Raw genomic sequence first — 18,278 nt, forward strand, 5'->3', positions numbered from 1 at the left:
TAATTGTCATTTTGTCTTGTCGTGTGTGTGTGTGTGTGTGTGTGTGTGTGTGTGTGTGTGTGTGTGTGTGTGTGTGTGTGTGTGTGTGTTTCCAGTTGATTCACAAATCGTGTGTTTGCTCGAAACCAGCCACTCAGATTCATATAAGAGTTCAGATTTATTCGTTCTTCTCTACAGAAGAAAATATTTAACAAAATGTCTAATACAGAACATAAAGAAACATTATTGACTGCAGTTTCTAATATATACATGAAGTCTGTTGTCTTGACAGACGAAGAAAGAAAGAGAGAGGAGAGATGGGAAGTGACACACATGTAAGACATTTACATACCATTTACTTACAGAGAATGCACCCACAAAATAGTGCTATCCTAGCTGGAAAAAGTAACGATATGCAAACAAATGTGCTCGACTGGAGCAATCTGAAAAATACATTTCTCTAGTTCTCAGTTTTATGAACAAATACTTTAATACTGACAACCCTGATGATCTTTACATTTTACATTTCCTCTAATCTAATAAAGCATTAAAATACTCCTCACTAACATGGCAAAGTAGATCCAGGTGATCTTGGTATCTGACTCAACGTCCAGGATCACACTTCCTGTCTTTGTGTGGATTATTACTGAATAGTGACTGAAAAAGCTGAATGTCAAATTGTAGTTCTGCATCACCCTCTGGTGTTTGATGGTAAAACTGAGTCTGTGTTTACTGTAAAGCTCTAAATGCGTGATGGGTCGGGATGATATTTTCAACATAGAGAGGAATTTGTGCACATTGTTATAGCGCCAATGAGTACTGGATAAAAAAAGAGCCATGCAGAGGTTTGGGGAAAGGTGTGTTTCTTCATTTTTTAAAAACGCAAAAAAATTTAAAAATGCATTATGTTTGTCAGTTTTCCACTGACATTAATGAACAAAAAAATGTGTAGAGCTATTCAAAGTCGATCATTTGAGGTGTCTAAAATCTAGTAGAAGAATATAGTTAGAGTTTATATATAATTTGACCTACTGGTTACTTTAAATTTCATAACAATTTTCTAAAAACGTCTATGTTGTATTTAAATTTTTCTTATTTAAATTCCTAATTCTGTGGATTTGTTGTGTGTTTCTTCTCGTGGAGACATCTTTTTGCAGGACTGAATATGCCAGCACTATAATGCAAGATGTATGCAAGGTATGAATGCACAACATATGAGGTCCTTTAATGTCTTCTATTTAATAGCGTCAATTTCATAAACACATCAGATTCCTTGATCACCAGCTAAATTCTACTTGGCTGATTAAACTATTCTAGTTACACTCATTTTTACAATCCAGCAACACTGATAGAATTATCACTAAATCACTAATAGGCCTCATCAAGCCAGTCAATTTATATTTCTTCATGTGTATAAATGTCACTGTGGGAGAAACTGAAACTGAGCGGTGCATTAGTAGCAGATGAACTGCAGTTTTTTAGTTTTTATTTTAACTGCACATTAAAATAGCATTTTTTAAAGATTCCCTGAATCTTGCAGGAAGAAAAAAGAGGAGGAGAGACAGAAACAGATAAAGAAAAGAGAAAACAATCAAACAGAGAATCAGATTGTAGGTGGTTAAAGAATGAGTCGATCCATTGCAATAAAATCAAAAGAGTTGTTAACATTAGTGACAAACTCTGAAGGGTAACCAGTTAAAAACATTGCTGGGACATTACAATAAGGATGTGAACTGTGCAGTTTACTCATCAACTGCCAAACCAAATGACAACACAAAGCTGATCACTGGGACAGCAGCTTGAAAGAGTTCATTTGTTCCCTCAATAAAATCTGTCATCACAACTTATTCAATATGATCAATCCTCCATACCACACCCGTAAACCAATACTTCATGTCATAACCAAACATAACAGTGCAAAACACTGGGTTAGTTGCATCGAGATTATTATATTATGGCTACAATGTTCGAGCTAACAGTCTGAGGGATATTAGGCACATCTTATAACACAAAAACAATGTCATACAATGACAATTGTCTAAATTGACGAACAAAATTTACAAAACAAAACAAATATCTGGACAAATTATTCTGAAACTAAACAACATTTGCATTGTTATTAAAGCTCAGTCTTAAATGACTTCCTCCTTTCAATAACTGGTGATAAATGGTGATGCCATTTCCAGGATTTTCCGGGTTTTCCCCCCACACACAACTAATACTCAAACACGGCTCCTTTGCTTCTGTCTTTGTCACAATACGTTAAATAATGTCAAATACAGAGAGCCCTGAGTTGATGTAACAGGGTCTCTGGTGGCCATAGTCGAGGTGTTCAGCTCTTGGGCACCAACAACCGTAAATAACTTGTTTAATATTTCATGGCTGCACATAATGCTGCCTGGATTATGATTTTCTTCTTTCCAGCGTTAATACACTTATCTACTGATGCACAAAATTACACTAAACAATGGTCAAGCTATATAAGGTATAAAAACCTGGAAAAGTTGTTATGCCTTTATGATTTATTAAAATTCCCATTGTTGACTAAGACGGGACTGGAAGCTGCAGTGCTGGGGTTGAATACATCTATCACCCCTCTGCACTTGTAATTTTTATCACACTATGTGACCTTCATGTTACTCTTTGTATTAAGTTAATGCTGAATGTACTCACTGTTTGGCAAATTTGCTCAATCTAAATGTTTCTGAGAGCCCATTCATAAGACTGTGTTGATTTCTACATATAGCTGATATCTGGCCACCTACACAGAGACATTCATAATCTCTGCTTCGTATTGGAAATGATACATCAGCAGTAACACATCTGTTGGATGTTGTTGAAACATATGATTAATCAATTAGTAGAAAACAGCTACTGTTTTTATAATCTACTTATTCAAGTCATTTTTCAGATCCTCAACAGGGAGGATCTGAAGCTTTTTCAGACAGAAACATTTTGGGGTTTTGGACGAAAACTATCAATTTGAAGACATCACATTGGGCTCTAAGACATTGTGATGGACATTTTTCACTATTTACTGACATTTTCTAATCAACTAATCAAGGCATAATGCAAAGATTATTTAGTTTTGAAAATAACATTATTACTCATATCACGCTGTAACATCAGTTTTAGCTATCTGATGAATTACATAATTTAATAATCGAGCTGATGCTTATGCAGGTTAACTGAGAAGATGCTGACACTTTTAGTGCACTAAGGAAAAACCTCCATAATGGCTCAAGTCAAGTTAATTCTTTCAGGAGAGGGAAACAAAGAGAAAAAGACAAAGGCAGAAGCATCCATTCCTCCACTGAACAGTGTGGTAAGGTCTACAGTTTAATGTGTAACTTCTTTGTTGCATCAACCCAACCTCATCAGGAGGAGGGCTCTGAGCTACATTTCACTGCTGGGGTCCCAGTTACAGAATTGATATTAAAACCAGAGCCCTTGATAGAAAGAGTTATGACACAACAGTGGACGTGTTGAAACCCCCTCTCTGGTGATGACAAGTGTATGCTGCAAATATTTAACACTGACTTCCATAACGTCATCATAGTGCTTTGCTCTGGAAGGCATAACTGGAAAGAGGGGGGTAGTGTTGACATTTCACTCTTCCTGTTCAGGTAGTTTCCTAATTAATTTATGGTCACGACCATTTCATTACAGAGTCGTCATTCTAACCGCGAGGATACTACCACCACACCGGAAGCAACAGGACAGCACACTGCTCTAAATGTTTACACACTACAGAGACTGACAATCAGCAGTGGTGTTCTGGTAGTTGAGGATGTCATACACAACAACAAGTGGTACTTTCAAAACATCATTTAAATAGACTGATAGGTGAGGATCATACCAAAAAAAAAGAAAAACATGGGAGGGGGGTAGTCTGTGTGCTTCTGTATACCTTAAACTACACTATTAAATAGCACATAGATATTGTTTACACTCCGCCTTTCATCTACAGACAAAGCCAATTGCCATCATCTACAGTATCATGAATAGATGTTAACATTTATAGCAGTAAATCTGCCTAAACTCCAAATATGACACATGAAATTATTCAAGAAAGAGAGATTAACAGTCAAAACATGGCAAAAATTTAATTAGACAATGGTGTTATGACCAGATGGACGCAAGTCTTGTCCAAGGGAGCATCATCGGGACGACAAACCTTTTTATGGGAGAAGCTGTCATTCCAAAAACTTTACAGTACAATGCAATCAGTGAGTTTGTATGTTGTCCAGAAACAAACTGTTAATTGTAAGGAGTCCTGGCTGCATTTCAGTCCACTGAAAGGCTGACGTCAGCAATATTTCAGCCTTATTAGGTGTTAGCAACTGTGTGGAAGAGGTGTACATCTCATTTAGTGTCCATTGTTTGGTGTCACAGCTGCTCCTAACAGCCATTTTGTGTCCCACATCACAAGTGTTTGTTTAATTCAACTGGGGACAACCAACAGCGCAGGTGAAAGAAAAATAATGAATTGTCCTATGAGATCTGGTTCGCCCCTGGTTGCTGGGAGTTGCCATCATCCCCCCTCTCTGATTGGTGTTTATAAAGGTTACACGGCATGAGAGGGAGGGGCTGTCCCTGCTCGGCCAACACTGACTCATAAGGCGGCGCCGCTTCCAGCGGGAAAGAAATGGCTGCAATGTGTTGATGCTCCTGCCCCTGTAGTCCCAGTGGGTAGTGGGAAGGGGAAAACCAGGCAGCGCTGGCCGAGGTCTCGCCACAGTATGGAGAAGGATCCAAATTGGTGTAGTTAGGCTGCTCCTCCTGCTCTGCCCCTCTCTGACAGGGGTCCAATAGGGAGTAAGGAGGTGGATCATCTGTTGGTATGTAAATCTGAGTCGAACCTGGACCAACACACTCATCGTAACTACAGAGATAAAAACAAAAATAAATAAAAACAGTTAGTGCTCTGGTGGTGAAAATGGAGAACCAAAATTCATTCTTTCTGGCTTGGATATTAGCACCATTTTACGTTACAACAATATCAGCTTTTATATGGCAGCGACTGGGGAAAAAAATTGTTTTTCTGTTTCTTCCAGGGCTTGGATGGAAAAAGTTTCCCAGTTGAATCATCAGTACAAAAGATGAGCAACTGTGCAATAAAACATCTGGAACATTGAGATGAAGTCAAAGGTAGAAGCCTGCATTTATAAACTTAAAGGGAGAAATCAACCACAACTCTAAGAAACATCCAATCACCAAGTTTAAAATCCCGCTTGTAATTTGGAGAGTGTAGTTTCTTGCCAAAATGCTCCTTGCCTCGTTCAAACCTAATAAAACATTCAGCAGTTTAAACTGGGACTCTAATTCTTCTTTTGTTCCCACCTGCAAAAATGTAGCTTTCTTCTCGATATGGAGATCTTCTCTAGCAGCAAAGGCTGAGCCTGTCAAATTACCAAATGGCTTCTCTTATAGTATGTTTTTCCATTTTGAGGAGCATTGAGAATATAACAGCTCATCCCAGTTTGCACCTCTATTATGTTTTGAACTGAATATAATCCCATTGCCCCAGTTCAAACAGTGCACAATTGTGTGTGTGTGTGTGTGTGTGTGTGTGTGTCACGACTAACTCTATGATACATTATGTGCTGACAGCTGTCCAGTTTCGTCTGTCTCTCCACATTGACAGGGACACAAAAGGAACAGGTAACCATCAGAGATTTTCTTTATGTAACAACAAAAAAAGAAAAGTCTTAAAAACTTACCTGCTTTCATGCCCACTCATTTGCACACATCCATATTTGTGATACATTAAACCCCAAAAGCACACACAACAAAATCCACTGTGTTGCCCACACAAATGCAGCGCTGCACACACAGTATTACGCTCTGCAACTCCAAAGCATTTGTCAATGCAGTAATGTTATTGTTCAAAAATGTGTGCAGCGAATATCCCCTCTAAAAAAATTCATGAAACATGTAAACTTTGACTTGTCCCTGCCTGTGCATTTAATACTGTCCTCAATAGATTTCTCTCTCCATGTTTGAGAGGTCAGATGTTCAGGCTCAGTTACAGAACATCATGCCAGCAGTTGGTGAGAAGTCAATGTCTTGCTCAAGGACACCTCAGAAAGCCAAACAGGGTCTTTGGTTTGGAAAACTTGTTTCCCTGTTTACTACAGCACACTGCATTGCTGTGCCTACTGTAAGTGCAGTTCAGAGAAATAGCAAACTTGATAATAAAACAAATTATGATGGATGTACTTTATGTGTAATACACAGGCAGGGTTAAGAATCCAACTTTTCTTGCAAGAAATCTTCAGAATTATGAGCTTACAACCTAAAATCCATGTAAAGTCATACATTGTATGGTGTTTCTAAGAGCTCAGTGTGCCACAACTTAAGACCAATTTGACAACACATGCACCGCATTTAGGAAAAGATTTAAATTAAGACAGAAACACTGAAAGTGGCTGGGTGTTGGATGAATGTTGGAATAGATCATTTGAAAATGCTGATCTAGCATTGTAGCATCAATGGGGGTGCTTATTTATGACTATTTTCTATTGTTGAAACCATGGTCAAGATAATTAGTAGCCTGAATTTCACACCGGTCAAAACCACATTTCCCATAAACCCAGCACCTCTGTCAATCATGCAAAATCTGATGCAGCTGTACACAATGTAAAACTCACTCTTTATGGTTTAGTTTTTATAAGTCTGTATGATGGTAATTACACTAATATGTCATTTTGGAAATGGATGATAAAATGCTGCATGTTTCTCCATCAAAATGTAGTCTAACCCAGCAAGAATCAATAAAGGCAGCAGCCTCCTTCTGTTCTTCACACACACGCAAACACATACACACACACACACACACACACACACACACACACACACACACACACACACAGAGAGAGCCTTCTTCCTTCTGTTTTGGCGGGGTCCCAAAACGCTTCACTGATGAACTCCTCCAACAGCCCCAGAGGTCATGTTTCTACCAACCTCCTCCCCCAGCCAGAGAGAAAAGAGGACATATAAAATAGAATGAAACTAAATAGAAAACAGAATTACAAAATCAGTGTGTGTGTGTGTGTGTGGAGCTAATGGCAGATGATGATAGGGGCATAGGAAGCAGTAAATCAGTGTAACTCAATCAGCTCTGTGGTTAACTATATCAGTCTTGTACCACAGTGCTGGAAGCGTGTGTGTGTGTGTGTGTGTGTGTCCGCTTTTGTATGTGTGTTTTACCATGTCTTCTTCCTTCCTTTCTTTCTTTCTTTCTTTCTTTCTTTCTTTCTTTCTATTCATGTGCACTTTCTGTCTCCTTCCCTCTGTGAGTGTGTGTGCCCACTTACCAGCTATTTTAAAGTTGTATTATAGACTTTAAGTGTGTGTCTGTGGTTTCCTGTTCAATGTTTGCTTGTAAGAGAGATGGAGCTGTTCTATTTTAGCCTTGATGTGAAGCTCAGTCAGAAAGACCTAATGTCCCCTGCACCCACTGCTCGTCATCACACACTTCTCTCTCTCTCTCACACACACACATACAGTACTGTTAGAGGAGACTGAAATAGTGCTTGAAATAAGACCCAATCTGTGTGTCCAGTGATCAAAAGACCTTTTACAAAGCCATCGCTATAAAGCAGCGTGTTCTTTAGCATGTTAATTTAATTAAACATTTGAATGAGTTAATTAATGATTGGTCATTTATCTAAACACACTAGATGGAACAAACATTCCTTGACACCTGCTTCAGAGAACTGAAACCTGTTTTATTCCCAGTATGAACAAACTGACAACATATGAGGACATACAGGTTGACTGCTAACTGCAATGAACCCTAATGTGACCCACTTGAAGATTAAGTTACCACAACATATTCTTTAATGAAGTGTTTATACTGTCAACTGTCTATTTTAGCTGGTTTTAAATTTAGTATTTCTAAATTTTTTAGGGTTCTACAGTTTGTTTCTAATTTAAACATTAAAGCCCCATTATGTAACTTGTGTAACCTTAAAATAACAGAAAAATCTAAATCATTTTGATGCTATACACTGACTTGAAGAAGGGTGAAGATGTATCTGTCAATCCCACATTGTGTCCAGTACTTCTGTTCTTCCACTATATAACTTTACAGTACACACTTTATGTTTTGCACCAGTAGTCACACCAGTAGTGACCGACTATGACACTAATTTTAGTGAAACTGGATCATATTTTATGGAGAATTTATTTCTTGTTTTCCATCTGATGTCATCCAACTGCTCTGCCTTAACTCTCTGTGATTTACAGCTTCCTGATGGACAGTAAAGTCACTGCTTCTGAATGTAGCTGCTGTTAGCTTATTAGCTTAGCTGTACTACCTGGACTGGGAGCTCAAGGCACAAAGGGAGGGTTGGTATATTTGCACCGCTAGCAAAGGAGCTGTTGACTGCTGGGAGGAGGAGGTTTTTACACCAGGGGCAAGGGAGAGCCAGTGGGGAATTCTCATGGGGAGTGTAGGCGGTGTCGTGCCAGAAGCGGGGCCTGGCAAGCGGGCAAAGGCCTTCTTGCTGTCGGACTAGTAAGTAATATTAGCTGGCTTGCTATATCTTGTGTTCTTGCAATTGCTTCATGTTTGGCTGTGTTAGCATAGTTTTTGATTATAAGTAATGTAATCATAACAATCACATTTTAAACAGGGGTGCCAAATCGCAACCACATTTTACAAAAAGTTGCTTTAATTTTAACCTACAGTGGTCTCTTTGTGTAAAACTATTTCTTTAGGTATGATAGCAGTCTTTTTCTTAACACATCTGAATTTTACATAAAATCTCGCCCTCACACACTCACACACCTCCACACATTGGAGGTTGCTTAAACAAAAGAAAAAAAAGAATTTAGAAGTGTTTTCTTTGGCCTTGGGAAAACTGACCTCGAAGAGTCATGCCAAGGCATGTTGAGGTGAAAATTGGAGATAGGGGAAAGTGTGCAGGACAAGGGTGTTTCGGAGGTGTTGTAACACACTGTAAATCCCTGTATCTTTGTCTCTCAGGAGTTCTGAGCTCCTCCTCAGATCCCCTGCGGCCTTCTGCTGTGTGTGTGTGTTTCTGAAAAAAAATCACACTAGATAATGAATGTGGTGTATTACACGTCTGTGTGTTGTGCTAACGTGTGTGTGTGTGTGTGTGTGTTAGCTAGGTGTGGCTGAGTGAAAATAATTTGTCCCCTCTGAGACACATGCAGGGAGTAACAACTTGATAAGTTCAATGCTGTTGCTGTCCTCCTTTTCTTTCAAGATTACATTCTTATATTTCTTAAAATGTGTATGTAAAATTGGTTATTCGGGGGCAGTCTTTTCTCTTATCTCTTTTCTCGTACATAAATCTCTTTCTCTCTCTCTCTCTCTTTGCGCCCTTTTTCCTTAGCTTTTTTCTTTTTCTTTCCCACTTTCTTTGTCTGAGCCCTGATTCAGTCTGGATCTTTTTTCTACCCAGTGTGAGAAAAATAAATAGAGGTTGGATTGACAACCAGCCTTTCCACCAACAGTAAGTTTGACTAAATTTTGTTGATGAATGGTGATACCCCTTACCACCCCAACCACATAAATAAAAAGTCTTTGAAGTGTGCATGTTGTTTCCTGTTCATAAAGCTTCATTAATATTTTGTTAACACTAAATTCAATGATAATATGTATTATATTATGGGAGTGGTTTCTCATGAGCCCACAAGTATCCCCCAACTCTGCAACTCTTTATAGGTTTTTATCTTAATCTACTGTCTTCACCAGAAAAAGGAAAAACTTGTGGTCTACCAAATAATGACATTATTATAACACTGCAAAACCTCTTAAGGAGACGGCTGTTTGCGTCCCTTTTCCTCAATTCTGTTCCTTAGGAAATTACATTTACACACAACTTATGTGCAACAACAAATGTGTAATACCAGAGTGCATTTTCTATGGACAAAAAGAGTAAATGTTAATAAATAAACACTGAATGTATCAGCAAATTTTTCTTTCCATCAAAATATTTGATCTTGGAATACAACATTTGCTTGTTGATTACTGCATTCAAAGATAATTGTTTTAATACAGAAAAAATGGGTGTGTCAAAGTCCTGCACTGTACATCCACCCACACAACCTCTCTGCGACTCTGGAGCAGTAGGTAAATGTTTCACTTAAAAAAATATTGCCTCTGAACATAATCCAGCCAATGATTGCATTTATCACCACAATGTAACAATTATATGAACCTAATTTCTATGTGACAGCTTTCCCTACCATCTTCCAACTTTGGTTTATTTTAACAGTGACCACAATCATTCCCCAACCTCAACCAAGCTTTTTGTGACTTAACCTTAACACACAGTTGTCATACACACAGGTCATGAGAAAGGGAGGACCTCTGGCATGTATTCATGCACTGGTTGTGACGCTCTACAGAGCTGGATACCGGACAACTCTAGCTACAGCACAGAGCATATGGTCTCTGTGTGCGAGTGTGAGCATGTGTAAAGCTGGCACGCCCCTGCTCTTTACCACTGTGAGAGGCACTTGCCTGTGGAGTAAGAGAACTGTATAGATGCTGCATTCACAGGTGTGTGTGTGTGTGTTATGTGGATCTGATTTCTCAGCAAAAAGCAACTCACAAGATGAAGCCAAAAGTTAGACTTAACATTTCAAAGAACGTTTTTGATGAAATTTAACAGATCAGGTTTTATCAGATCGCATTACTGCAGGTTGAAGAAACTAGAGGTCATACGTCTCCCATTACTTTACAGTGTTGTTCCTGAGATTCAATTATTGAGCTTCCACAGTCTCTCTCGATTTCCCTCTGTTATATGTAAAGCCCTCATCCTTGCTGTCTGGTGTTATCCTTTCTCATAAGCTTTCACTGGCTCACCGTTAAAATTGGTTTGAAACATCCTGACCTGCGTACACTTCCTGTCTTTGTCAGTGACACAGACAGTCGGTGTCATACAGTATGACATAACAACAAGCTAATTATTCTTAACACTTCTGTTGCCATCACTCAATGAGGCTGCTGAACAGGAAATTTATTTGTAGAATCTTTTTATTTCGCCGAGAAGCAGCGTACTGTGTGTGCACCATGGCTGCTGCAAACCACGTTATAGGATCTATTGTACATGTTCTTAATGAGAGTTGTCAATAATAACACCTCTATAATTTTATAATCACGTAACTATATTACTTAATGCTTTCACTGACATCAATAATACCACTTTAAGCTATGAATACATTATCCATTTCTATGCTCTGTTTTTTTGTCTTTGTATGGTTTATTATACTATTCTTACTTTTGTCTTTGTTAAAAGTTTTGTGTAAATTCTGTCATTGAGGACACCCTTGACAATGAGATGGTTATCATTCCTAATAAAGAATTTCCACACAAACTAAAAAACAAATGTCATCACAATTTTGTATCACTATAAAAGAAACACCCTTTTCAGTATTTAGCTACAAACTATGTTAACATAGTATATTTCTACTGCACTGTAACAAGACAAAAACAAATGTGTGTGAGTAATTTGATGCTACCGCCTGATTAAGTACTAGGACATTTTGTTTGACTAATATCAATGTAACTGAATCTCAGTGTTGAATTTACAATTCAGGCAGACAAACATCTGAACAACTGAGGACAAAATATTTCAACAAAAAAAACTATTTAAGGTTTTACGGCCTGCAATTTAACTGTAACCTTATTACAGCAAGCAGCCAAATTTCAAGAAAACAAACTCTGATAAAGTCTCTGTAAGCTACCGGTGCAGCAAACAGAACATAAAGCAGTGAAGCATTTAGCGGCTAAATACAAAGGATCGGTGGCTACAAAAAACAGCTAAATGAACAGTAAATATTGGACTATTTTGCCCAGAAACACAAATCCAAATGAATGAATGCTAATATTGATGTGTCTTATGTTCACTATAAGAACTTTATAATGTCATAATATGCCAGTGTCGTGTTTACAGCTTGTTGTGCTGCCAAATGGCCAAATAAATCAGTTAATGCTGCTTTAAATGTTATTAATCATGGATATTGAAACAAATGTGACCAGAATTTAGCAGTGAAAAACCACCAGCTCTCAACACACGTCTTTCTAAACTTTATGCAACAGTTTACCTTTTCTTGCTCACTGATATTACAAAGCAAAGAGTGTGTGTGTCTGTGTTTGTGCCAAAGCCAGCATCTCCCTGAGAGGAAGCAGAAGCTTTCAGTCTCCACAGGTGAGCTCCTGATCCGTGAGTGTGAGTTTTTCTGGGAGTGTGTGTGTGTACGTATCTGTGTGTGTGTGTGTGTGTGTGTGTGTGTGTGTGTGTGTGTGTGTGTGTGTGTGTGTGTGTGTGTGTGTGTGTGTGTGTTTGTGTCGGAAGCGTTGCGTTCACAGTCTCAGTAGGTGAGCTGTTGATCTGAGTTCTCTGAGTTTCCCTCAACCATCTGTGGCCCACACACACACACACACACACACACACACACACACACACACACACACACACACACACACACACACATACACATACACACATCCTGCAGGATCATCACATGACCTCAACTACCTGCTTGTTGACAGGGTACCAAACCACGACTTGCCAGCATTATGGTAAACAAAATGTGCAATTTTTTATGTATGTATGTGTGTTTGTGTGCATTTATGTGTGTGTTTTGGCTGCTGTCCCATTGTCCGGGCCAGAAAGTCCGGCTCTCACACAAGCTGTCCAGAACACTCTGCTTCCCTGCCAGAGCACTGACGTAGCTAGCTAGCTCCCCTCTCCTCTCCTTTCTTTCCCTTTCTTTCTTCGTTTTGAAGCTGTGATATTTACTGTTACTCTCTCTCAAACAAACATTGTGATTATGGTTTCTGCCCAGTACTGCTAATTAGGAGGTTCAGGATTTTTCATCAACATTATGAATGGATTCACCAGACGTCTGGTGGGTGCTGTAATGGTGCACGGGAACATTTTCTTGGCCCACATAAGGCCCTGCAGCATCAAGCATCATTTAAATACCACAGCAAAAATAAACCCTGCTGCTGACCAGGTGTATCCCCCTACAGGTAATGCACTTTATCTGTGTTACAAGATAGCACCAAGAACATGACAGGAGCTTTGGTTTAGTCCCCAGATTACAACCCCAGAACAGACCTTCAGGCTTAGGTTCAACATGATGATGGTGATGGTGATGGTGCTATTGAATCAGCATGAATCTGGATCCATGTGGAACATTTCCAGCACTGTGCCCACTGAGGCCTAAAAGAGAATGATATATGTGTACAACATGGTTGCAACGGAAAAATAATCAATATCTCTTCAAGTCTTGTTAGTTTCTGCATTGACTAACTAGTTGCGTTTTGATCCAAATGTACTGTAAATTTTAATCAAATTTCACGTAATTCGGCAAAAGAGGATGCAAATTAATTCTTCCACTACTGTTACGCATAAAAGGAGTTGGTTCACAAGATAAGCCATGGTGCATTTACATTTTGTATTTCAGATTTTCTCAAAATTCTGTTATAATTTGCAAAGGTAACTGAACACCCCATAAACCTTCATATTGATGCTGAAAGTCATGAAGTTCTAAATGTGTGAGCTGGTGACCTGGGACATTGGAAAGTCAGATACAATTGTTTAAGTCAGTAATGAACTCTCTTTTAATGAATAAATAGAAAAGATAAGATACTATCCAACCTTAGATCGATTCATTTTGGTAAAGTGAGTGAATGTTTCTAAGGCAGAGCAAGGAGATGAATGAAGCACACACACACACACACACACACACACACACACACACACACACACACACACACACACACACTGCAGGGGAGGGATGTATGTGAATTATTAAAGTTGCCAATTAGACCGGTTGACATTTAGATCAAAAACACCATGACATTGGCCTTTAGCAAGCTCTTTCTTTCTCCCATTCTCTCTCTCTCTTACACACACACACACACACACACACACACACACACACACACACACACACACACACACACACACACACAAGGTGCACAAACACTCATTCCTGCACCCTCACAAAGGGCGCCAAAGGTAGCAGTGCTCCCTAATAAATGAATTACCACTAACGGTCAAAGTAGGTGGACTGAGAACAGTGGGGGACACAGGCTGAATGGTCAGTTACGATTTATATTTGACATTTGACATAGCCTAATTGGCAAAAGGAGGAGTGGTCTACTTGACTCCATCCCCTCAAATCAGATTTTCGGTGAGCACAGAGAAACTTTCCACTTTCAGCAGATGAATGTGAAACCATCCCTTTTCTGTCAAGTTCAACATTTTGGGAAATATGCTTTCTTGGTGAATTTGATGAGTAGATTGATATCACTCTTACATCTACACACTAAATATGAAGCTACCGCCAGTAGCCAGCTAACTTAGCTTAATACAAGGACAAGCATGAAAGCAAATAGAAATTGGATTTTTCTATAGTAGCCCAGAATGGACAAACCAAGCCCTGGCTCTAGATATGAGCGTTTGTCATGCTTTTTGTCCGCAGTTTTTCTTCTGTCCTTGGGAGGGGAGGGTGAAGCAACACCTCTATATGCCTCTTAATCATACACACTGGCCCTTTAATGACCATCTCATTGTGAATGACACCATTATTACATAATCAGCTGAGATTCACACAAGCACTTACCGTGGCGGTGAATCGGGGTACAGGTTGTTGACCTGTGACAGGGTCTCTCTGTATGAATCAAAGTCTAAACCAGGAGGAAAGTCTTCTAAGCAGGTAGATCTTAGTTCTCCTACTGAACCTCCGTAGGAAAAACCATCCAGACCTGCAGAGAAATAGACATGAAGCAAAAGCCCTGTTTGAATGTAATGTGCTTGGTCAAGTAAAGCCTGTTAAACAGCACTCAAGTTGGTGCGTCCCATGATGACCGATGCAAAGAAGCAATAAGATAAGAGAAGAATTTGGACACTTAAATGGATTAGGTAATTAGTTTTTTTCTGTCCATCCATTTAAAGTCCTGACAACAACTATTGTTTAATATTTGCTTAGTGCCTTGAAATATTGACTTTCTCTTGGGAAATGGAAGCAAGTTACATGGCATGACAGTGTGGGTGTAGTGAATCTCAGATCAACATGAATAATGTGTAGGGGTGTTTCATCCGTTTTTTGAAGCCCCCATGTAAGAAGTATCCGGAATAAATGGGCCTGAAATCTTAATCACCAGCCGAATGGTGTGCTCCATCACTACACAGATTGCCATGACGGAGATGGTAACTGCCACAATCCTTACCGAAACTTAAGGGGAAAATGCAACCAATTGCTTGTTTTACCTGTTAGTCAATCACTTTAATTTCTAACGAATTAGTTAGTTGATCTGTTAGTCAAACGCTTGGACTGACCGTAGCTTGCTCGGAGGTGTGGGTTTCGGAGTCGACTGTCTTTGCGCAGGCTGCCAATGATGATGGTGATGCAGGAGAGGAAGAGGACCAGACCTATAACGATCCCCGCCACCACCAGCGGAGACACCAGGAGAGACGCCTCCCCTCCCGACTCCCTCTCACTCCGGCAGTCTGGGTACTCCCCATGGCTCTGGTTGGAGCTCACTGCAGGGAGACAGAGAGAGATGAAGGTCAGGCTTGAGGGTGTGTTTGTGTGTTTCAGCGTGTGTGAGAACATGTATGTTCATATGGAAAACAGTTTTGGGGCCACTGATGTAGATAATACTACACAGATCACGTTCATCACTGAAGCCACAGTAGCATTACAATTGATCATTATGGAGAGGGTTTGTTCTACTATCTATCTATCTATCTATCTATCTATCTATCTATCTATCTATCTATCTATCTATCTATCTATCTATCTATCTATCTATCTATCTATCTGTCAGGCCTTATGACAGTAATACACTTGGGGGTTGTGTTACATAACAGCTGTCTTGCCGTGCACACATCAAATTCCATTTCAGTGTGTGACAGATAATTAGAGCTTGAGTCTACACACACACACGCAAACACACACACTCAGTCATCATCATCATTAGATTACAGAACGATCCTGTTCCCCTCCATTTCTGTTTAATATCTCATCTGTCTGTTTGCTCTGCCTGTCCACCCTCTTCCTGTTTGTCTGTCTACCTCATCATCTGTCTTCCTGCCAGTCACTCCTTATCTTTCTGTCGACGCTCACAACACACTTGAGAGAGGACGGAGGAGGAGACTCCCCTTTTTCTTTCTTTTGCTGGAACCACAGTGTTCTAATGCTGTTCTTAATGCCCTCCATATTGCATGCGACACAAATCAGATATTTCCACATACATTTTTAGCCAAATACTGGAGACTTAACACTCAAAATTTAAATATACTCAAATCATGATGTGTATCACTGATACGGCAAAAAGCGAATCCAATTATGTCAGGTGATTTTGTTGGAGGATTTTGTTGGATTATACTGGCTTCAAATACATTATGAGTAATAGTATGAGGTACATATATACTGTATATATATATATATATATATATATACAGTATATGAGCTATATGTCACCCAAACAACCAAGTGATTATGAATGTCTGCATCCACTGCACTTTTCACAGAGAATTCACTCTAAAAACCAAAAAAATAAGTTATAGAGTTTCAATATGCAATATATTTCTTTCTTTCATCAAGTGTACTTAATGAAACGCAGTAAAATATATGTATGTATCTGTCCTGATAAGTCAAATGCTGCTTATCCATTTAAAAAGTACACAAGTGTAACAGCGGTTAGAATCACTGCAGGACAAAACTTGCAGCTGACTGAGAGGGGCGAACAGCATCCTTTGTTTTGGAAGACAGGCTTCCTGCTGTTTTTTCCTGTCTTTCTGCCCATCTATGCTCTGAATATAAAGCAGGAGAAACAATCAAAATCACAAAATGATTTACACTCACAATATCGTTTTCATTTCAGTCTCTGTGCTTCTCTATTGCTCATTCCTCGTCTATTTCCCCCTCTGAATGTCTGCGTCTGTAATTCTGTTGTCTACAGTAATTTGGTTTCACACAGATTCCCGAGAAGAGGAAAATGTTCTCTCACCCCAAACGATTCCCAGCAGACCTCTCTCCTCTCTCAGTAACGTCTCCTCTCTCACACACTTCTTTGTCTCCTCTTTTTCCCTCTCCTAACATGATTTTCTCTTCATTTTGCTTCTCATCTCTTCCTCATAAACTCCATTTTCTCTCGTTTTCTCCTGAGAGAACTCACAGGGAAATATTTAATTATATAGATTTAAATTCACATAAACCCCCCTCCTCTGTAACATTACACACACACACACACACACACACACACACACACACACACACACACACACACACACACACACACACACACACACACGCACACCAGCAATACACAAACTCGTATCTTGATAGCTCAACTCATCAAAAACATGATTGTAACCAGTGTTGTTTTCACTGTGTATGGCTTTGGTCATGCTGTTCTTTCCATCACTTTGGTCCAGCCTAAAATAAACTTAATTAGATGGATTAGCTAGACATTGTAAAGACATTCATGTTCCCCAGAAGATGAATTGGATTTTGATGATCCTCTGACTTTTTGCCTTGTGCCATCATCAGGTCAAGATTCCAAAACTAATATTCCCATCAGCCTCAGCTTATTTGCACAAAGTGCTTATCAGCAAATGTAGCATGCTTACACACTAAACCAACACAGTGAATATGGATAGAAATTGAATATATTCAGAGGCAACATTTTGAATACAACATCTAACAACGGGGCTAAAGAAAATTGCAGGGTTAATGGCAGACATACAAATGTAGGACTTTGACACCAGATCTCAGGGTTTGAATCCAGAGTCTTTTCCATTGTTATGTTTTGGCAGGAAGAGCACTTTGCTTAAGTTTAGGGAACGATTGTGGTTTTGGTTAAATGTTGAACTGTGAACTTTTAATCTAAAAAATTACTCAATATTTTAATTTAAATATAATCTAGGTTGTCATTACGTTTCCTACTAAATGTACTTGCTATTGCACATTGGTTGTAGATCATGTCTGGGATACAAAGTGGAGATTTTATAATAATCTTTGGCAGAGTTGTAACTTTCATGTAACCATGTGATATTATCCACAGCCATTGAACACATAAAATGAACTGCATTGTATTATTGCTATCACATTGCAGTATAATGTTACTGCCATTAATGATTTTCTTATTTATAACATAAAAACTACATTCAGATAATTTATCAAGTAAATCCTATAAAAAAACAAATATAGTAACAAAATAATGCTCCATCTCTTACTCATGAGTAAGTTTCTGGTCTCTATCCAGTCACAGTGATGATCACTTCTGCTTTCATTGC

The 18,278-nt window shown here is 39.0% G+C and overlaps 1 protein-coding gene across 1 annotated transcript in view; it reads right to left on the bottom strand.

The window, feature by feature from the left end:
• Window positions 1–138: 138 nt before the first annotated feature.
• bean1 (brain expressed, associated with NEDD4, 1) overlaps window positions 139–18,278 on the bottom strand; it is a 43,653-nt gene continuing 25,513 nt past the window's right edge. The window contains exons 3-5 of the mRNA XM_051420854.1: window positions 15,315–15,518; window positions 14,599–14,740; window positions 139–4,864 (exon numbers count right to left, since the gene is read on the bottom strand). Of these exons, the coding sequence (XP_051276814.1) occupies window positions 4,474–4,864; window positions 14,599–14,740; window positions 15,315–15,518 (737 nt within the window). The 3' untranslated portion in view covers window positions 139–4,473. The remainder of the gene's footprint in view (window positions 4,865–14,598; window positions 14,741–15,314; window positions 15,519–18,278) is intronic.

The sequence above is a fragment of the Dicentrarchus labrax genome, unplaced genomic scaffold, assembly GCF_905237075.1.
Source record: "Dicentrarchus labrax unplaced genomic scaffold, dlabrax2021, whole genome shotgun sequence".
Taxonomy (NCBI): Eukaryota; Metazoa; Chordata; class Actinopteri; family Moronidae; genus Dicentrarchus; species Dicentrarchus labrax.